Source organism: Cetorhinus maximus, chromosome 1, assembly GCF_964194155.1.
Source record: "Cetorhinus maximus chromosome 1, sCetMax3.hap1.1, whole genome shotgun sequence".
Lineage (NCBI taxonomy): Eukaryota > Metazoa > Chordata > Chondrichthyes > Lamniformes > Cetorhinidae > Cetorhinus > Cetorhinus maximus.
This window is the reverse complement of record NC_135879.1, coordinates 218,032,711-218,055,826: the sequence shown is the minus strand read 5'-3', so window position 1 is coordinate 218,055,826 and position 23,116 is coordinate 218,032,711. Positions and strand designations below refer to the sequence as shown.

General features: G+C 45.6%; 1 protein-coding gene across 3 annotated transcripts in view; it reads right to left on the bottom strand.

Annotated features, from left to right (window-relative positions):
* Nucleotides 1–23,116, bottom strand: part of ccdc142 (coiled-coil domain containing 142) — a 220,478-nt gene that overhangs the window by 99,225 nt on the left and 98,137 nt on the right. For all 3 annotated transcript variants that reach the window (XM_078553385.1, XM_078553404.1, XM_078553394.1), the window contains one exon: nt 1,436–1,611. In XM_078553385.1, the coding sequence (XP_078409511.1) occupies nt 1,436–1,611 (176 nt within the window). The remainder of the gene's footprint in view (nt 1–1,435; nt 1,612–23,116) is intronic.

Genomic DNA, 23,116 nt, shown 5'->3' with positions numbered 1-23,116 from the left:
ACATTCAGGCCACACAAATGCCAGGCAATGACCATCTCCAACAAGAGAGAATCTAACTATCCCCCCTTGACATTCAATGGCATGACCATCACTGAATCCCCCCCACTATCAGCATCCTGAGGGGGTTACCATTGACCAGAAACTGAACTGGACTAGCCATATAAATACTGTGGCTACAAGAACAGGTCGGAGGCTAGGAATACAGCACCTCCTGACTCTCCAAAGCCTGTCCAATATCTACAAGGCACAAGTCAGAAGTGTGATGGAATACTCTTCATTTGCCTGGATGAGTGCAGCTCCAACAACACTCAAGAAGCTTGACGCCATCCAGGACAAAGCGGCCTGCTTGATTGTTTGTGGATGGGGTGCCATTCATTTCCTCTGCCAATGGTGCATAGTGGCAGCAGTATGTACCATCTACAAGATGCGATGCAGAAACTCACCAAGGTTGCTTAGGCAGCACCTTCCAAATCACAACCTCGACCATCTAGAAGGACAAGGGAAGCATAAATATGGGACCACCACCAGCTGGAAGTTTCCCTCCAAGTCACTCACCATCCTGACTTGGAAATATATCACAGTTCCTTCAATGTCGCTGGGTCAAAGTCCTGGAACTCCCTTCCTAACAGCACTCTGGGTATACCTACACTATGCAGACTGCAGCAGTTCAAGAAAGCAGCTCATGACCACCTTCTCAAGGGCAATTAGGGATGGGCAATAAATGCTGGCCTCGCCAGCAACACCCACATCCCATAAATGAATAAAAAAAGCTTTGCTCAGTGGCAGAAAAGTATACTTTTCTCGTTGGAATGATGGCCTCCTCCATTCTGAATTTAGGAAAATGACAATTAATGTTGTAGATAAGTTAAAAGACAGCAATCTTTTTACTTTCCATGCTTCATTCATGACCAACTTTAAATATACTGTAAAGAAGTTTATAAAATCACAATATGTCAATGAAAATACAAATAAATACCATGATCCAGCATACAAAATACAAATCCGTATGCACGTAAATGGAAAAAGGTGTGCATGGGTTCCAAAAACCATATATTCAGGTTTATATTGGTTTAAAAACAGTATTGTTAGCAGGTATAAATATTTAGTTATATTGCCCAGTAATGAACAGCAGATAACCTACATTTTCAGGGAAAGACTGTTCATACCTTTAGAAGTTTAGAAACATTGCTTACAATGGCTACCTTGGATAATGTATGTGGCTCATTCAATAAAATATACCTGCCACATTTAAAAAAAAGTTCTGTGCAATATTGCAGATGAACTGCTTCTCTCATTGGCAGAGGAGCAAATGAGAATATGGTCAAGTTGGTTCAAGCTCTAGAACAAAGACTGGATAAAATGCTTTCAACAGAACTCACTGTAACTCGGAAAAAGTGAAATAACTGATTATAATTAGAATCAAAACAGCACTCACTTTTAGATCCGCTTGAATTACTAGCAGAAACTGATTCATGGACCAAGAAGAAAGAAATTGGAAACCTTTTGTCATTAGCCAATGGGATGATGTCTGCACTGTTGTGATGCAATGACTCATTGTCCGCACCAAGATTGATGGCACTACCAGCTTTCGAACTATTCCAGTCCTGGCACCTGCAACAAGGAACACACCAAGTCCAAGTTTAATATGAGCAAGTAATTAGAAAAAAAAAATCAAGTCTTTCAAGCCTCTGCCTTCAACAGCCAATGTACAATCTACATTTTTTGAATTGTATCCCAACAATTAAATCTCTGCATATTATTATAAAATATTCATATTGTAGCATGTAGTATAACTAGTTAATTAAGATTTGTAGAAAGTATTACTTGTTCAGGAATAATCTACAGTACAAGCAATCTCTGTTAATCAGAAAGTCTCATGAGATACAATTTATTTCATGTGATCTTGGAAATCTTGTATGATTAAAAAATAAAGGTTTCAATGTATAATTTTGTTCAAAAGTTGGAGTTAATAAGAGATCTGGATGTCTACAAAAATTCTGTTGTGAGAACAGATAGTAGGCTCATTATTCTGCCAGTGGTAACTGGGATCATCTTTTAATTGTTGGATGCCTATTGCTTCCCTGAAAAATGGGTGAGTGGGCACTGAAAGTTTGGTAAGGGCTTTGGGCAGAATTGGCAGTGCCCACTGGTGTCAGGCATTCTTGGTGTCATAAGAGGACAATATGACAAGAAGGCCAAAAATCGGTTTCATGACGTCGTGAAACCAGTTTGCAATCGTCCGCTCAGCCCGTCGATGGCGAGAAACACGGCCTGCCATCGGGCATTGGGAACCTTGTAAAATATCTGCATAGCATTATAAGGCTAGACTCAGACCGCCCCACGCTGGATCATCCACCTACATCACGCCAACGTGTTTCACAGCTGCACATAAGTGACGTGCATCTGGCGAGCTGCACTTCGCTCGGGACTTTGAAGTTTGTTTCCCTACCTTGCTTCGGGCAGCACTCGCAGTCACCAGCGCCAGGTTTCACAGACAGCACCACATCACTTTTAGGGGGGCTCACGGGCAGGTCTCTGCCTACCAGACCAGCCATAAGGCAGGGGTCACTTTCTACTGCTACAGGGCTAGTGCTTGCTTGGGGAAGGGAGGGAAGTGGCCTCAGGCAAGGGAAGAGGCTGCAGGGCGAGGGCTGTACTGAGGAAGGGGAGTATCCCAGGGTTTGTGTGGGGGCACATGTTGAACTATGCAAGCGGCCTCAAGATGGTGAGGACTGAGGAGGCAGCCTCCAGAGCTGATGAAGCCAGATGGAGATGTGAGGGCGCATGTGAGTGAGTGAGTGGTAATGTCCTTGAGCTGGCAGTGAATGTGTGATAAAATGGTTGCCTTACCCTGGTGGCATGGATGAGATCATTCATCCTCAAATCTGCATTGGATGGCCAACCTTTTCTGTGCAGCATTGGCACTGATCCCCACTGCCATCACCTACCAAGCCAGTGTGGTAATGTTGTTACCCCTCCTGCAGCCAGAGTGGGGGTAGAGGACATCACGGCGGGCCTCCACAGCATCCAAATGGTGCTCAAGGGTCGCGTCACTAAACCTGGGGACTGCAGTCTCCTTATCTTTCGAGGCCATGTCTTATTTACAGCAGTCCTGGGCTGGAAGCACAGAGGTGTGCACGTGGCTGTGCTTTAAATTTGGCCACTGACGTGAGGAAGCGGCAAGGTGACGGTATGGTGGGCGAATCGGGAGCTGATGGCCAGCTGAGTTCAGTTGTCAGCCAATATTCTTCCTGACAAGCCCAGCAAGCTGCAACGGGGTACCTATTTGCCATCCGTAACTCGCTTCGGCCCAAAATCTAAAAATTGTTTGGGTCTCCCAACTACCATATTGAGCATGTCCTGCAGGTTGACATGCCAACCAAAATGTCTTCCTTGTTATCTTAACAGCATATTCATGAGAATATGAAACAAAAAGAGTGCTATTCAGAAATAGGACTAGGCCTTTTGAAGCTAAGGCTTGGATTTTGCAGCTCCACCCACCGCCAGGATCTTCTGTCCCAATGAAAGTCAATGGACTTTTGACTGGCTCGCCACATCCCCGTAGCGGGTGCCGCCATGGTGCAGCCAGAAAATCCCAATCTAAATCTATATACATGTGGGCCATTTTGTTGGAGATAGTCACTGCTTGGCACTTACGGTGTGAATATTAGTCGTCACCTGCCACTCATTAGCTCAAGACTGAATGTTATCCAGGTCATGCTGCATGCGGGCACGGAGTGCTTCATTACCTCAGGAGCTACGAATGGTAATGACCCATGTGTAATCTTCAGTGAACATTTACACATCTGTTCTTATTATGAAGGGAAGGTCACTGATGAAATAGATGAAGATAGTTAGGCCTAGGACACCACTCTGAGGAACTCCTGCAGCAACGTCCTAGGTTAAGACGATTGGCCTCCAATAACCACAACCACCTTCCTTTGTGCTAGGTGTGACTCCAGCCTGTGGAGAGTTTTCTCCCTGATTCCCATTGACTTCAATTTTAATAGGATTCCATGATGCCACAGTCATCAAAAACTGCCTTGATGTCAAGGGCAGTCACTCTCACCTCACCTCTGGGATTCAGCTCTTTTTCCTGTTTGGACCAAGGCTGTAAGGAGGTTTGGAGCCAAGTGGTCTTGGCAGAACCAAAACTGACCACCACGATGTAAGCAGTTTATTGCCAAGTAAGTGCTACTTGATACTACTATCAACAATACTTTCCATCAGTTTGCTGATGATTGAGAGTAAAGTGACTGGATGCAAATGGGTTGGATTAGATTTGTCCTGTTTTTTGTGGATAGAACATAAATGGGCAATTTTCCACATTGTCGGGTGGGTGCCAATGGCTGTACTGGAACAGCTCAGCTAGGGATGTGGCAAGCTCTGAAGCACAACTTTTCAGGACTAAAGTTCGGATGTTATTGAAGTCCATAACCTTTTCTGGATTCAGTGCCTTCAGCCGTTGCTTGATATCAAAGTGAATCGAATTGGCTGAAAACTGGCTTCTGTGATGTTGGGTTCTTTTTTATTCACTTACGGGATGTAGGCATCGCTGGCTAGGTCAGCATTTATTTCTCATCCCTAATTGCCCTTCACAAGGTGGTGGTGAGCTGCCTTCTTGAACCACTGCAGTCCATGTGGTGTAGGTACGCCCACAGTGCTGTTAGGGAGGGGTTTCCAGGATTTTGACCCAGCGACAATGAAGGAACGGCGATATATTTCCAAGTTAGGATAGTGAGTGACTTGGAAGGGAGCACCACCACTGAAAGTTTCCCTGTGTCTACTGCCCTTATCCTTCTAGATGATAGTGGTCATGCATTTGGAAGGTGCTTCCTAAGGAGCCCTGAAGAGATTCTGCAGTGCATCTTGTAAATGGTACACACCGCTGCCACTGTTTGTCAGTGGTGGAGCAAGTTAAAGTTTGTGAAAAGGGTGCCAATCAAGTGGACTGCTTTGTCCTGAATAGTGCACTCATCCAGGCAAGTGGAGAGTATTCCTTCACACTCCTGACTTGTGCCTTGTAAATGGTGGACAGGCTTTCGGGAGAAAGGAGGTGAGTTACTCGCTGCAGGACTCTTAGCCTCTGACCTGCTCTTGCAGCCACAGTATTTATATGGCTAGTCCAGTTCAGTTTCTGGTCAATGGTAAACCCCAGGATGTTGATAGTGGGGGATTCAGCGATCGTGATATCATTGAATGTCAAGGGGGCGATGATTAGATTCTCTCTTGTTGGAGATGGTCATTGCCTGGCACTTGTGTGGTGCGAGTGTTACTTTGCACTTGTCAGCCCAAGCCTGGATATTGTCCAGGTCTTGCTGCATTTGAACGTGGATTGCTTCAGTATCTGAGGAGTCGTGAATGGTGCTGAACGTCGCGCAATCATCAGCGAATATCCCCACTTCTGACCTTATGATGGAAGCAAGGTCACAGATGAAGCAACTAAAGATGGTTGGGCCTAGGACACTACCCTAACAAACTCCTGCAGTGATGTCCTGGAACTGAGACAATTGACCTCAAACAACCACAACCATTTTCCTTTGTGCTAGGTATGACTCCAACCAATGGAGAGTTTTCCTCCTGATTCCCATTGACTCCAGTTTTGCTAGTTTTGATGCCACACTCGGTCAAATGTCAATGCCTTGTGGGCAGTCACTCTCACCTCACCTCTGGAGTTCAGCTCTTTTGTCCAGGTTTAAACACAGGCTGCAATGAGGTCAGGAGCTCAGTGGCCCTTGCCGGACCCAAACTGTGTGTCAATGAGCAGGTTATTGCTAAGCAAGTGCTGTTTTACAGCACTATTGATGACCCCTTCCATCATTTTACTGTTGATAGAGAGTAGGCAGATGGGGCAGTAATTGGCCGGGTTGGGTTTGTCCTGTTTTTTTGTGCACAGGACATACCTGGGTAATTTTCCACATAGCCGGGTATTATGTAAGCATAGTAGGCACTAGAATAATTTATTTTCATTTTCAATCTAATGAAGCAGATCCTGTTACAAAGAAAGTTTCTTTATTGAAGACAGTGTCAATCTTACTCGTTATTAAAAAATAATTATGTACAGTTACTATTGTATACCCTGGTAATCAATGATAGATGAGAGAATATTGAATTCCTGGTTGTAATTATGTATAAACATTGGATGGCTGTTAATGATTCTAAAGCTATAATTCTATTGAGAAGTTAAGAACATTAAAATTTTTAGGAAGAGAAAATAACCTTAAACTCTCACATGCACGAGTTAAGATCATTTCATAATCTACTCAGCTGAACTGGAAAACTGAATTATTCCATGAATCACTAAGAACATCTACTGCTATTATATAGAGATGTGTTTTTCCCCTTTAAATTAAAAAATACTGCATTTCCAAGAGAAGTTTTCTGTTATTCCAAACTTGAATAATGGCACAATCCTTCAAGAAATTGCATAATTATTGAGTTCAGTGTAAAAATAAAAATGAAGTCAGCTGTGCATTTAGAATACATTAACCTAGGCAAACACGCTTGTATTGAACTGTTGGTAATGCCGTCCTTCTAATGAGACATTAAAGCAAAACCCCATCTCCTCGTTTAGATTCCATGAAAACAAGTTCAGACAGTTCTTACACTGTCCAGACCCATAACCTTCCTTTAACTATTGCCATTAAAAAACAGATTTACTAGCCATTCATCTTATCGCTTCTTCTCATATAAATTTTGACTTTGGAATGCAGTCACCGATATTATGGAACATTTCTGAGATGTGATAAGGTTTTATATAAATGAAACTCTCTTCTTTCTAAAATGTAAAGACCTGCTTCTTCTCAACTGCCTTTATATGGCTCAGCTACATTTATGCTTGGTTTTTTTTTAAACTATACTTGCTGACTGTATTTGGAATCATGTGATATTGCTTATGCCATACATATTAGCATAAACATATATTTCAATTATTATATTCAACATACTAACAAATACACTATCACAACAGTCAACATCTTCGTTTTCCAAATTATCTCTTAAGTTGAAGGGTTCATGCTTTGAATCTTTGACCTGGATTTTGGAGGTGGCCAGGGTGCCGCTGCTGGGACAGAATGTGGGGTCTAGGTGACAGTGGTTCAGCTGCTGGCGAGATCCAGGGCCACACTTTTATAGCTGGCAACCTCTGATACTGCTGTCCAGTTACAGATGGCGGCCTGCCCTCAAGAGCTGCCAGCTCCATCAGAGGGACAGATGGTTGCTGTACAGGCAGGCAGGAGGCCTAGAAAAGTAGGTGGAGAAATTTTAAATAATTCTAGTGCCCAGTTTGGAGAGGAAAACCCCTCTGGGTAAAGTGTTGGAGCAGCAGGGACTGCTTTCCCTGCCCACTACCCACTTCACACCTGGGCTGCTGCTGGCAGCCTGCTCAGGCAGCAGAGTGTTTTTTTTTTGTAAAAATATACTTTATTCATAAAAAATCTTCAATCACATTCAAAACCATTTCAAAAACAACATTACAAGGGTACAATCCAGGTTAAACTTTTACAAAATGTATCACCAGGTGCATCAGTACAAACAATATTACAATCATTTACAGCCTTTCATTTTGATCTGTACAGCCCGAGGGGCTCTAAACAGTTCCCAGTCTCTCGGTGCGCTGTGGTAGAAAGGTCTTAGACAGCGACCCTTCCCCATTGCGCCTTTGCGGCAGCTGCCCCAAGCTTTAGTGCGTCCCTCAGCACGTAGTCCTGGACTTTGGATTGTGCCAGTCCGCAACAATCGGTCGGGGACAACTCTTTGTGCTGGAAGACCAACAAGTTTCGGGCAGACCAAAGCGCGTCTTTCACCGAGTTGATGATCCTCCAGCTGCAGTCGATGTTTGTCTCGGTGTGTGTCCCTGGGAACAGCCCGTAGAGCACAGAGTCCTGTGTCACAGAACTGCTCGGGATGAACCTCGACAGCAACCACTGCATCTCTCTCCAGACTTTCTTTGCAAAGGCACAATCCACAAGGAGGTGAACAACGGTCTCTTCCCCACCACAGCCACCTCGAGGGCAACGTGCAGAGGGGGTGAGACTCCTGGCGTGTAGGAAGGATCTGACGGGGAGGGCCTTTCTCACCACCAGCCAAGCTACGTCTTGGTGCTTGTTGGAAAGTTCTGGCGATGAGGCATTCTGCCAAATGACTTTGACAGTCTGCTCGGGGAACCATCCCACAGGGTCCACCCTCTCCTTTTCCCTCAGGGCCTCTAGGACGTTACGTGCTGACCACTGCCTGATGGACTTGTGGTCAAAGGTGTTTTTCTGCATAAATTTTTCCACCAGGGACAGGTGGTACGGCACGGTCCAACTACTTGGAGCGTTCCGCGGCAGCGTGGCCAGACCCATCCTTCGCAACACCGGGGACAGGTAGAACCTCAGCACGTAGTGACACTTGGTGTTTGCGTACTGAGGGTCTACGCACCGCTTGATGCAGCCGCACACAAAGGTGGCCATCAGTCTGAGGGCGATGTTGGGCATGTTTTTTCCCCCTTTATCTAGAGGCTTGTACATCGCGTCCCTGCAGACACGATCCATTTTCGACCTCCAGATAAAGCGGAAGATGGCTCGAGTGATCGCCATCGCGCAGGAGCGTGGAATGGGCCAGACCTGCGCCACGTACAGCAACAGCGAGAGTACCTCACACCTGATGACCAGGTTCTTACCCGCAATGGAGAGGGAGCGTCGCTCCCACATGCCCAGTTTCCTTTTCACCATAGCCACTCGCTCCTTCCAGTTTCTAACGCATGCCCCGGTCCCTCCGAACCATATCCCCAGCACCTTCAGGCCGTCAGCCCTGACAGTGAAGGGGACAAAGGATCGGTCAGCCCAGTTCCCAAAGAACATGGCCTCGCTCTTCCCACGATTTACCTTGGCTCCCGAGGCCAGTTCGAACTGGTCGCAGACGTGCATCAGTCTGCGCACCGACAGCGGATCCGAGCAGAAGATGGCGACGTCGTCCATGTACAGGGAGGCTTTTACCTGAGTGCCTCCACTGCCTGGGATCGTCACTCCTCTTATGCCCGGATCCTTCCTGATGGACTCGGCAAAGGGTTCTATGCAGCACACGAAAAGGACAGGCGAGAGAGGACAGCCCTGCCTGACTCCAGATTTAATCGGAAAGCTATCTGTTTCCCACCCATTGATTGAGACTGCGCTACTGATGTTAGTGTAGAGCAGTTGGATCCAATTTCGAATTCCCTCCCCAAAGCCCATTTTGGAGAGCACATCCCCCATGTAGGTGTGCGATATTCTGTCAAAGGCCTTCTCCTGATCCAAGCTGATGAGGCAGGTATCCACACCCCTGTCCTGTACATAGGCAATCGTATCCCTGAGCAGCGCCAGGCTGTCAGAGATCTTCCTGCCTGGCACAGAGCAGGTCTGGTCAGGGTGAATCACCAATTCCAGAGCGGATTTGACCCGGTTGGCGATGACCTTGGACAGAATCTTATAGTCCACATTCAACAGTGAAATGGGTCGCCAATTTCTAATTTCCTCCCTTTCCCCCTTGTGCTTGTAGATGAGGGTGATGATGCCTTTCCTCATGGATTCTGACATGCTGCCGGCCAGGAGCATACTCTCGTACACTTCTAGCAGGTCTGGGCCGATCAAGTCCCACAGAGCCGAATACAACTCCGCCGGCAGGCCGTCGCTTCCGGGGGTTTTACTCTTCTCGAAGGACTCGAGGGCCTTAGTCAGTTCGTCAGGAGTTAGCGGTTTGTCTAGGCTCTCCCGCGTACTGTGGTCTAAGACCTCCATGATAGAGGACAGGAAGGACTGGGAGGCCGTGCTGTCCGTGGGCTTCACGTCATACAGACCGGCATAAAAGGATTTGCTGATCCTCAGAATGTCGGACCGTGATGACTTTACTGAGCCGTCTTCTTCCTTCAGGCTGCTGATCACAGAGCGCTCTCTGTGTACCTTTTGGAAGAAGAAACGTGAGCACGTCTCATCCTGCTCCACGGAGCGGACTCTGGAACGGAAGATGATCTTGGAGGCCTCCGAGGCAAAGTGCGAGGCTTGCTGGCCCTTCACCTCTTGGAGCTCCTCCTTGACATCCACCCCCATCGACTGCAGCCGGAGCAGATTCTGCATCTTTTCCTGGAGTCGGGACATTTCCCTCTGTTCCTTTCTAGCTTTCTGGGTGCCTTTGCGGATGAAAAACCTCTTGATGCTTCCCTTGATCACTTCCCACCAGTGTGTCAGGGACTCAAAGAGGGGTTTCACGGTTCTCCAACCTTTGTAATCCCTCTTGAGCTCCTCAATGTTCTCTGGGGTCAGCAGTTGCACATTTAGCTTCCATGCCCCCCTGCCCACCCTCAGGTCTTCCTCCAAGTGGCAGTCCGCCAGTAGGAGGCAGTGGTCAGAGAAGAACACCGGCTTGACGTCGGTGGATCTGACTGTGAATGCACGGGACACAAACAGGAAGTCTATCCTGGAACGAATGGACCCGTCTGGCCGCGACCAGGTGTATCTACGCTGCGCTCCGTCTGCAGGGTTGCTGAAGACGTCGTGCAGCTTGGCATCCTTAACTGTTTCCATCAGGGATCTGGACGTAGCGTCCAATCTGCTTCCGGCCCTGCTGGATCGTCCAGCCGCATCGATGATGCAGTTGAAGTCCCCGCCCAGAATGACCGGCCTGGAGGTCGCCAGCAGCAGTGGGAGCTGCTGAAAAACCTCCAGCCGCTCAGCCCCTTGTGCCGGGCCGTACACGTTAATTAACCGGAGTGGAGCGTTCTTGTACATTACGTCTGCTACCAGGAGTCGCCCGCCCACCACCTCCTTGACCTCGGAGACGGTGAAGTTGCCTCCCCGCAGCAGAATACCCAGGCCGGAGGAACGAGAGTCGTTTCCGCCCGACCAGATCGATGGCCCGTGGGACCACCATCGTGACCATTGCCTGTAGGAGCTGAGGTGCGGTATCGCACACTCCTGCAGAAACAACAGGTCAGCTTTGACCTTGGCTAGGTAGTCCAAGGTCGCAACACATCGCGTAGTAGATTTAATGCTACGCACATTTATGGATACAATCTTTAAACCCATTTTAAAGCATTTATTCTCCTACCAAACCCACTGTCTCTGAGAGTCCCAGACCTTTAGTCTGCTCCTTCATACCCGTAGTGAGCTCAAATTCCTTCACTTTGGATGGGCTGAGGTAGATCTCCTTGGCCGTGTTCTGCTCCAGTGGCATCTGGAGGTTCACGTAGTGAGCGGGTTTTGAGATGACCTTTGCTGGAGAAGCTTCTCCAAAACTCACCCCCTCTGGGGGGTTGCTGTTCCCGGCTTCCTGGAGCTGGGGTGCGATGATTGCCTCACTGCTCCCAGATTCCAGGGGCTGTGGTGCACTGGCCTCCTCAGGTTGCAGGCTAAGTTGGGGTGCGCTGGGCTCCTTGTTGTCTCCAATTTTCTGGAGCTCGGGTGTCTCGTCCTCCAACGCCCTGGAGCTTTGCCGCCTCTTCTGTCGGTGCCGCTCTGGCACTTCATCATCCGAAGAGCTGCTGCCCTTGTCATCCGTGTCGGATGGGAGACGCCTCTTGCCGCTTCTCTGGGAAACGCCTTTGCTTCTTCTTCGCTCCCTCTTACTTTTCTTGTTCTTCACCGTCCGCCACTCCCCCTGCTGCTTTTCCACTGCTGCCTCCTCCTCCATTGATTCGCTGTCCTGAGGGCTGGAAGGTTCAGGGGGTAGTGCTGTTGATTGGCTCTCTGTTGCATCAATCTCTTTCTCCACCTTGTCTCTCTCTGTGTCCTCCTTTGTCCCGTTGAGCTCCCTGGGGGCCTTGGTGGTTGGAGTGACACGGAACCTTTCTTCTGCTTCCCCCTGGTCGGCTTTGGCTGCCTGTGCGTAAGTACGGCAGCGTTTGGGGCAGGTCCTGTAGAGGTGACTTGCCTCGCCACACAGGTTGCAGCACTTGGCCTGTTTGCAGTCTTTTGTCTGGTGCCCTTCCTGTTTGCAGATCTTGCAGAGGGAGGCGCTGCAGTTGGCCGCCACATGGCCAGCCTTGCCGCATGAGCGACAATGCTTGGGTTGCCCAGCGTAGACCAGGTAGCCACGGTTTCCCCCGATTGCGAAACTGGAAGGAGGGTGGAAAATGGCTCCCTTACCATCGGTCTTTAGCGTGACCTTAAACAGGCGTTTGCCTGTCCAGATCCCCAAGTCGTCTCAGCAGAGTGTTGATCCGTTGTCAGGACAAACCCTAATTGAGCCTTTAAGTATGGAAATTATTTGCCCACTCCCTTGGTGTAGGCAGTCTGCCCACTTCTGGTGTCACTGTCAGTAAAATGCTCGTGACAGGAGCACACCAGGGAGCCGAAATGATGATCTGGGGAGCCAGTAAAATTCTTTCCTTTTACACAAAAATAATACAAATTATCTTAACTAGTTCCAGTAATTATTCTGTGAAAATTAGTTATTCTGTGACAGAGAAGAGAAGAAGAACCAATTAAATAGCTCTAAACATATTTTTAAATCCTTTCAAATCAGCAACTACTGTTTGACTAAGCTAAAGAATTGTTAATGGAAATAAAGTTTGTAACATAATGTAACAATCTACCTGCAATAGGTAAGGAAACCTATATATTTTTGAAGAACTAAGGAATTATTTTACAAATCTCCTCCCAAATTCTCTTAGTGGAGCATTGCATCCCTCCTCCACACCCAAATGCACCACTTAAAGTACGTCTGAAAATGGGAAATGCTATTACAGGTCAAATCACAGATTTAAAAAAAACAGGCATCTACAAAAAAATATTAGTTTCCAAAAAAACCTACCAATTTCAATTCTCCTGTATGATACTAATTCCACAGCTGATAGGTCCTGTTAACACCACCCTGCCACGTATACTAGGCTGCAGTGCAGGTAACTGACTAGGATTAATTCACTTTTGCATTTCCCTTCCTTTTCTATTTACCGAGAACCCAAGATGCAGGGCCAAATTCTACAATGCAAGTCTCACCAAAGTTGGAAAATATGGGGAAAAAAGATGAGGAATCAATCAGGAAATGACTCAGTGATTCTAAGCTAAAAGAAATACATTCCATCTTTAAATGGGAAATTCTGCTATTATGAACAATTAACAGGCCAATTTATATTTTCGCAAATATTAATTAAAAATTCTGCAATAGTGATAGCATGTTTTAGAATATAAATGGAGCATACCCCAAATAATTCATGACTATTCATGACTAAACAATCTTATTCATATGCACATACAATTTTTATTCCTGGTACTAATTGAAGAATTTACAGTGTTAATTTCCATCTGCTAAATTGCTACTTGCAGCATTACGACCTTAGACATGCTCCAAGTTTTTCTATACAAGGTGAATACAAAGAGAAAACTTCAAGACTGTCTGTTGTCAAAGCAGAAATCTTTGTGGTGCCACACTGTGGTAATCTAACTTCACACTGTTGACCTATTCATTGTGGTGCCTTTCCTTTGAAGTTTTTGAAGTCGTTTGGCTAGGGAAGCATTTACAGTCCAATGTCGAGGTTAACAATCCATTGAGCAGCTTCAGCTGATACAATATGAATAGTTGTGATGCCACCAGGAATGGATCTCTCAGAACAGAAGTCCAGTATGTGGATAATGGTCTGAATTGGATGGCCAGTCATAATTTGAGCTGTTCCTCATGTTCTACTTGTGGAGCAACTGGCCACAACTTCCCTGCTCCATCCTCAAGCAGTTGAGGGTTGCCCATGTTTTCTGTGGTTGCAGTTGGTGATGTTTGCAGTCGGTGATGTTTGCAGTCAACCAGGTGTGCCATCGAGTGGTGGGGCTGTAATCAAGTTTGTAGGGTGTGGAATGTGGAATGTGTTCCAGTAGGAGATATGGGATTTCAGATGAGTGTGTGGGGTTTTTTTTGAGGTCCCGTGCCAACAGGAGTGTTTTTAGCTGTCAGTCAGTGATGTTCTTTGAGGAGGATGTTCTCCCTGTGGAAATCAGGAGGTTCAATGTGTGCTAGCACAGAAAGCCACTAGAGTTGTGTTGGTCTCAATGCCCCAGAAATAATTCTCAACACTTCCTGGAGGTTGATATCTACCACATTTGTGTGACAGCTCCTGAATTAGACTGAGGAGCCATACTCTGCTGTTGGGTAGATCAGGGCAAGTGAAGTAATGTGTGCTTTTGGCTCTGCTGCCACAGGTGGTACCTTTGAAGTGAAGATCTCTGACTGAAATAGGATTGTCTCTGGTTTCTGTGGCAATTTAGTATTTTTGTCTAAGATCATTACGGTCTAATGCAAAACCTCAGGTAAACAATTACATGTATGATGGAGATGATAGGAAATATTAGTGAACAAGGTTACAAACGAAACAGTTTTCATTCTCCATTTTATTCAATTCCTGATCTGAGCATGTCAATTGAGGATATATTGTCAATATATTTCATCTCATTTCTATATTTTTTAGTTCTGATGAAGGGTCATACGGACTCGAAACATCAACTATATCCCTCTCCGCAGATGCTGTCAGACCTGCTGAGTTTTTCCAGGTATTTTTGTTTTTGTTCTAGATTTCCAGCATCTGCAGTATTTTGCTTTTATCCTAATTTTAATACTCTTGTTATTACATACAACAATCAATGACAGTCACAGGTTCATCCACAAGTATTGTTCCTACCTAACAACATTTTTCTCAGTGAAATCTCATTGTTCTGGACTGTAAAGACTGTGACAAATCCTTCTGGACTTTAAATTGATACTTATTCATAACTCTATGACCAAAGGCATCAGTCAATTGAAAGGGATCCCCTGACACCAGGGAATAGATTTTCAATTTCACCCGCTCCGAGGGTGAAACAATCAGGTGATGCAATTTTTCCAGAGATTGGTCCTAATTGGCTGGAGGGTGAGTTTGGCAGCTAATTAGGAGCAGCACGTGTGGAAACAAGTGGGAGGCTTAAAGTGTGGGCTTGAATGAGGATACTGAGACCATTAGAGAGATGTGTACCATATGCATTGTTGGTAAGAATTGCACTATACACCCTGTATTCAAAGTTGTGTGTTTAATGGATGTATTCTCACAATCAAAGCAAAGCCAGTGCCAGAGCACGCTGTCCTGCTGGAGGAGTAGTACTCAGGTGAAACATGCCTGATTCAGATCTGCCCTAGCATTCATGCCATCCTGATGAGACTCTTCAGGCAGTTCCAGGCACCTCCCTGCACAGCATAGGCACTGCTCTGCTCTGCATCTTCCTCCTCCAATGAACTGTGTTGATCCAGCGCTTCAGCCTCTTCAAGGTTCACACCTCTCTGGAGTGTCATGTTATGGACAGTGCAGAAGATCACCACAATGTGTGAGACCCTTGCAGGAGTGTACAGTGGCATGCCATCCGAATGGTCTAGGCACCAGAGCCACATCTGCAGAAGTCCAATGGCATACTCTATAATGGTCTTTGTAAGGAAACGGCTTTGGTTGTTGGGCCTCTGTGTATCTGTCTCGGGGTCATGTAAAGGTGTGAGTAGCCCTCTCTTTAAGGTATATCCCTTGCCCCCTAAAAGCCATCCACTGAGTTTCCATAGTAATATGAAGAGCAGTTGCACCCACAACTAGGTCTCCTTATTTAAGGAAGGATATAATTGCATTAGCTGTTCAGAGAAGGTTCACTTGACTGATTAAAGGGGTGAGCATATGAGGAAAGGTTGAGCAGGTTGGGCATATACCCATCAGAGTTTAGTAGAATGAAAATTGAAGTTATTGGCACATACAAGATCCTGAGGGGACTTGATAGGGTGGATGATGAGAGGAGTATAGAACTAGGGGTCACAGTTTAAAAATTAGGGGTTTCCCAATGACGACAAATGTGAGGAACAATTATTTCTCTCAGAGGTTTGTTAATCAGTGGAATTATTTTCCCCAGAGAGCAGTGGAGGCTGGATCATTGAATATATTCAAGGCTGTGTTAGATAGATTTATGATTGATAAGGGAATCAAGGGTTATGGGGGGCAGACAGGAAAATGGAGTTGAGGCCTCAATTAGGTCAGCATGATCTTATTGAATGGCAGAGTAAGTTCAAGGGGCCAAATGGCCTATTCCTGCTCCTAATTCTTATGTTCTACCTGTTGAGGGATCTCACAGGCTGCTCACTCTGTGCCTTAATGGTCACATAAGTGCAATCGATAATGCTCTGCGCCTGAGGGAATCCAGTGATGGAGGTGAATCTCAATGCCCTTTGTGCCTGCAAGACCCCATCTGTTTGAAATTGAATATGCTGCCGCTTGAGGGACACCACCAAGGTCCATTGCTGATCATTGGAACAAGCCAGAGATGAAGAAGTTCAAGGCTGCAGTGACTTTAACGGCTACTGGCAGGTTACGATGACCAATCTTGCAAGGTTTGAGGTCTCCCTCAATAAGGGCACAAATCTCAGATACCATCTGTGTAGATAGGCACAGTCTCCTGCAGCACTGAATCTCTGACATGTCTAGCTAGCTTCCCTAGTTCATCCCTAGATAAGCACCCACCTCAGCCATGCACCCTTTTATGAACCCCATCTCTATTAATGGCACGGCCATGACTGGCTTCCTGCTGCATTGCTGTCATCCTCTGCTTGACCAGTTCCAGATCCAGTGTGGATCTTGTGCCTTCCCACAAAAATTGCAGACTAGCCCTTAACAAGTTCCAAGCTCGACTGTCAGAATCAGGCAGGTCGCCGGGTGACACCGTCCTCCCTCATCCCAAAAATCCAAGAGAACGACATTGGGAAATTATTCACCAGCGTGCCTCAGTTCCCACTCCTATTTAGCCACCAAAGTCCTGCCCCAGAAGTGTACAAATAAATCAGATAATCCTACTGACTAAAGCTTGTCAGAAAATCTTGAGAAAATCTGAGTGCCTCAAATTACCTCTTGTGCCTTTCCTAATCCATTGAGTATTACTGGGTTAATGCCATCATTAAAATAGCAGGCAAGTCTTTGACACAAACACTTTCAAAGTTTTCATAAAATAACATTAATGCCAGTAATTTCTATCGTTAAAATATTTAAAGGAAACCCATTATAGTTAAGGGCTTCATCATTACACCAGGAACAACTAAATGAATTACAAGACAGCACAATCAATTATCAACAGGGGTTTGAACAAAAGGCTCTGAAGAAGTCATACCGACTCAAAACATTAACTCTGTTTCTCTTTCCACAGATGCTGCTAGATCTGCTGAGTTTTTCCAGCATTTTCTGTTTTTGTGTATGAAATCCATATTCCTTTCTAATAGAGCAAATACTTTGCAATTAAACACACCAATATTAATTTTCTTTTTATTCATTCATGGGATGTGTGTGTTGCCAGCTAGTTGCCCAACCCTAATTGTCCTTGAGAAAGCGGTGGTGAGCTGCCTTCTTGAACCACTGCAGTCCAGGTAGTGTAGCTCCACCCATATGCTGTTCAGGAGGGAATTCCAGGATTTTGACCCAGCGACAGTGAAGGAATGGCAATACATTTCCAGAATAGTGAATGGCTTGGAGGGGAACTTGCAGGTGGTGGTGTTCCCATATATCTGCTGCCAAAGTCCTTCTAGATGGTAGCAGTCATGGGTTTAGAAGGTGCTAAGAAGCCTTGGTGAGTTCCTGCAGTGAACCTTGTAGATGGCACACATTGCTACCACAGTGTGTTGGTGGTGGAGGGAGTGAATGTTTGCAGATGGGGTGCTAATCAAGCGGGCTGCTTTGTCCTGGATGGTGTCAAGCTTGACTGTTGTTGGAGATGCACTCATACAGACAGGTGGAGAGTATTCCATCACCCTCCTGACTTGTGCCTTGTAGATGGTGGACAGGCATTGTGGAGTCAGTAGGTGAGTTTCTCACCGCAGGTTTCCTAGCCTCTAACCTGCTCTTGTAGCCACAGTATTTATATGGCTAGTCCAGTTCAGTTTCTGGTCAATGGTATTCCCCAGGATGTTTATACTGAGAGATTCAGCGATGATAATGCCATTGAATGTCAAGGACAGATGGTTAGATTCTCTCTTGTTGGAGATGGTCATTGCCTGGCACTTACGCGACATGAATGTTACTTGCCACTCGTCAGCCCAAGTCTGGATATTGTCCAAGTCTTGCTGCATTTGGACATGGACTGCTTCGGTATCTGAGAAGTCATGAATGGTGCTGAACATTGTGCAATCATCAGCGAACATCCTCACTTCTGACCTTATGATAGAAAGAAGGTCATTGATGAAGCATCTGAAGATGGTTGGGCAGAGGACACTACCCTGAGGAACTCCTTCAGTGATGTCCTACAACTGGGATGATTGGTCCCCAACAACTTCAACCATCTTCCTTTGTGCTAGATATGACTCCAACCAGCAGTGAGTTTTCCCCGATTCCCATTGACTCAGTTTTGTTAGTGCTCCTTGATGCCACACTCGGTCAAATGCTGCCTTGATGTCATGGGCAGTCACTCTCACCTCACCTCTGGAGTTCAGCTCTTTTGTTCATATTTGAACCAAGGCTGTAATGGGGTCAGGAGATGAGTGGACCTGACAGAATCCAAACTGAGTGTCAGAGAAGAGGTTTTTATTAAGCAAGTGCCACTTGATAGCACTGTTGATAACCCCATCACAAAATATTTACAATACAGAAGGCTGCCATTCGGCCCATCAAGTCTCCACTGGCTCTCTGAAAGAACATTCCAACTAGTCCCACTCCCCTGGCTTATCCCCGTAACATAGCACATTATTTCTTTTCAGGTAGCAATCCAATTCCCTTTCCAATACCTTAACTGAATCTGTGTCCACCACCCTTTCAGGAATTTTGTTCTAAACTCCAACCACCCTCTGGGTGAAAAAAATTTTTCCTCACATCACATTTACTCCTTTTGCCAATTATTTTGAATCTGTGCCCCCTAGTTCTTGATGCTCTTGAGTGGGTACAGCTTCTCACTGTTGACCCTGTCCCACACCCCTCAGGATCTTGAATACCTCTATCAAGGCTCCTCTCAGCCTTCTTTCCTCCGAGGAAAACGGTCCCAGCCTCTCCAATCTATCCTCATAACTATAGTTCTTTAGTCCTGGAATCACTCTTGTGAATCTCCTCTGTACTGTCTCCAATGCATTCACATCCTTCCTCCAGTATGGTGCCCAAAACAGGACGCAGTATTCCAGGTGCAGCCTAACTAGTGTCTTACACAAGTTCAACATGACCTCCTTACTCTTGTACTCAATGTCGTTATTGGTAAAGCCTAAGTTACTATATGCTTTATTAAGTGCTCTCTCAATATGCCTTGCCATCTTCAATGACCTTTGTACATATATATTCCTACACCTCCCTTGATTTTATACTCTCTCCATATTCTTCCTGCCAAAATGGATCACCTCACACTTCATTGCATTGAGCTTCGTCTGCACTCATCTGCCCAATCCACCAACATGTCTATGTCCTTTGAAGTTCAAGACTATCCTCTTCACAGTTGACAGCATTTCCAATCTGTGTGTCATCTGCAAATTTTTAAATCGCCCAGCACATGACAGCTTAGGTCATTAATATACATTAGGAAGAGCAAGGGTCCCAATACTAACCCTTGAGGAACTCCACTGCAAACCTTCCTCCAATCTGAAAAATAACCATTTGTCACTACTCTGTTTCCTGTCACTCAACCAATTTCTTATCCAAGTGCATACTTTCCCTTTTATTCCATGACCTAGAATTTTGCTCACAAGTCTGTTGTGTGGCACTGTATCAAATGCCTTTTGAAAATCCATATACACCGCATCAACAGCGTTTCCCTTATCAACCTTCTCTGCTATCTCCTCAAAAAACTCCAGCAAGTTAGTTAAACATGATTTTCCACTGATGAATCTATGGTGGCTTTCCTTAATTATCCTGCACTTGTCTAAGTGATTATTGATTTGATCCCGAACTATAGTTTCCAAAAGTTTCCCTGCCACTGAGGTCAAACTGACTGGCCTATAGTTGGCCTGCTTTATCCTTGCACTCCTTTTTTGAAAAAGGGTGTAACATTTGCAACTTTCCAGTCCTCTGGTACCTCCCCTGTGTCAAAGGAAGATGGGAAGATTATCACTAGTGCCTTGCAATTTGCACCCTCATTTCCCTTAGTACCCTTCGATGCATCTCACCTGGTCCTGGTACCTTACTTATTTTAAGTAAAGATAGCCTTTGCAACACCGCTCCTTCTCAATTGTAAATTCTTCTCGTATATCAGTTACCTTTTCTCTCACCTCAGCCTAGGTAGCATCTTCTTCCTTTGTAAAGACAGATACTCGTTCAATACCACTGCTATTTTTCCAGCCTCCACATGCAAGTCTGCTTTTTTGTCCCTAATTGGCCCCACTCTTTCTTTTACCACCCTTTTATTATTTACATGCTTATAGAAGGCCTTGGGATTCTCTTTTATGTTAGCTATCAGCCTCTTCTCATGCTCTCTTCCTGCTTTTCTTATTAGTTTCTTCACTTTCCCTCTGGTCCTTCTATATTCAGCCTGATTCTCCATTGTGTTTTCTACCTGACATCTGTCGTACACGTACACTTCCTTTTCATCTTCACCTCTATCTCTCTTGTTATCCAGGGTGCTCTGGATTTATTTGTCCTACCTTTCCCCTTCAAGGGAACATACCTTGACATTGCCCGCAATATCTTTCCTTTGAAGGTGGCCCATTGTTCAGCCAACCTCTTTTCTGCCAACATTTGATTCCAACTCACTGGGCTTAGATGCATTCTTATCCCATCAAAGTTGGCTTTCCTCCAATTAGTTATCCCTGCTCTGGATTGTGCCCTGTCCTTTTTTACCATGACCAACCTAAACCTTATGATACAATAATCACTGTCTCCTATAGGCTCTCCCACTGATATTTGATCCACTTGGGCCAACTTATTCCCCAAACCAGGTCCAAAAGTGCATGTCCTCTCATTGGATGGGAAAAATACTGCTACAGAAATTATCTTGAACACATTCCAGGAACTCTTGCCCCTCTTGTACCTTTGCACTATTCCTATCCCAGTCTATATTTGGATAATTGAATCCCCCATTACGATTATTCTATCATTCTTGCACCTCTTTGTAATTCCTTTGCAAATTTGTTTCTCCACATCCCTTCCACTAGTTGGTGGTCTCTATACTACACCAATCAATGTTATTGCACCTTTTTTATTCCTTACCTCTAGCCCGAGAGATTCCATCCTTGACCCCCTCTGGAACATTCTCTCTCTCCAGTACTGTAATGTCATCTTTAATCAATATTGCCACTCACCCCCTTTTCTTCCTTTCCTGTCTCTCCAAAACATCTGTACCCAGGAATGTTTAATGCCCAGTCTTGCCTTTCTTTGAGCCAGGTCTCTGTTATAGCAATAATATCATATTGCCATTTGTCAACCTGTGCTTGCAGTTCACCAATCTTATTAACCACACACCGTGCATTCACATACATATTAGCCCTGATTTAGGCTTTTTTACTTTCACTTTTTAATTTTACTTCCCCTCTTATTCTGACCCCATCTAATGACTTACTATTGCTTACTCTAATTCTATCAAACTCTCCAAGTATTCTATCTACCTTGATACTGCTCTCTGATATGTCCTTGTTTTCAGTTGATACTTCTCTACTTCCCACTGCCAGTTTTTCTCCTCTCCACTCTGAATTTCACCTCAGGTTCCCATTCCCCAGCCAATCTAGTTTAAACCCTCCCCAACAACACGAGCAAACCTCCCCACAAGGACATTAATCCCAGTCCTGTTAAGGTGTAGCCAATCCATCTTGTGCAGGTCCCACCTGCCCCTGAACTGGTCCCAATGCCTCAGAAAACTAAAGCTCTCCCTCCTTACTCCATTTCTCCAGCCACGTGTTGAACTGTTCAATCTTCCTGTTCTTATGCTCACGAGCACGAGGCACTGGGGATAATCCTGAGATTACTGCTCTTGAGGTCCTGCTTTTTAATTCCCTTCCTAACTCCCTGAAATCTGCTTTCAGGACCTCATCCCTTTTCCTACCTATGTCATTGGTCCCAATGTGGACCACAACCTCTGGCTGCTCACCCTCCCCCAGAAGAATGTCCTGCAGTTGCTCTGTGACACCCTTGACCCTGGCACCAGGGAGGCAACATATTATCCTGGAGTCACGTCTACAGCCACAGAAACGCCTGTTTGCTCCCCTAACTATGGAATCCCCTACTACTATAGCACTTCCAGTCTTCCTCCTCCCCTCCTGTGCAGCTGAACCGCCTGTGGTGCCACGAACTTGGTTCTTGCTACAGTCCTCTGAGGAACCAGCTCATTCACCGGTGTCCAAAATGGAAAAGCAGTGAGAGAGCGAAATAGCCTCAGGGGATTCCTGCACTTCTTGCCTGTTTCTCTTAGATACTCTGGCAATCCCTCTCTGCCTGTGTACTTCTTAGCCACAGTGTGACCACCTCTCTAAATGTGCAATCCACATAATCCTCAGCCTTGTGGATACACCAGGCTGACTCCAGCCGCTGCTCAAGCTCTGCACCTCGGAGTTCAAGTTTCTACAGCAGGTATAGTCATCGAGGGCACTTTGTGCCTGCACTACTTCCCACATCCTGCAGGATGCACATTCCACATGACCGAACTGCACTGACATACCTTAAACTTCATATAAAGTGTTTACAACAGTATTTATTTACTAATTTATTAAATATTTTCTAAATTAATAAAGAATAATTCCCATGTATACTACAATTTACTGTGCTTATTAAATGCTAGTACCACCCACAAATACAACTAAAAGTTATCCGTTTCTTAATTGCATAGGTATGTGTTTTAGGATTCGCGCTATTTTCCCACTCCCGACTGTCTCTCCTCTCGCGCTGTTTTCAATCTCCCGACTGCTTCTCCTCTCATGCTGTTTTCAATCTCCCAACAGCTTCTGCTCTTGTGCTGTTTTTGCACTCCCGACTGCCTCTCCTCTCACACTGTTTTTGCACTCCCGACTGCCTCTCCTCTCACACTGTTTTTGCACTCCCGACTGCCTCTCCTCTCACACTGTATTTGCACTCCCGACTGCCTCTCTACCCGCGCTGTTTTCGCACTCCCGACTGTCTCTCCTCTCGCACTGTTTTCGCACTCCTGACTGTCTCTCCTCTTGCGCTATTTTCGCACTCCCAGCTGCCTCTCTTCTTGGTTGTTTTCACTTTACTGATGGTTGAGAGTAGACT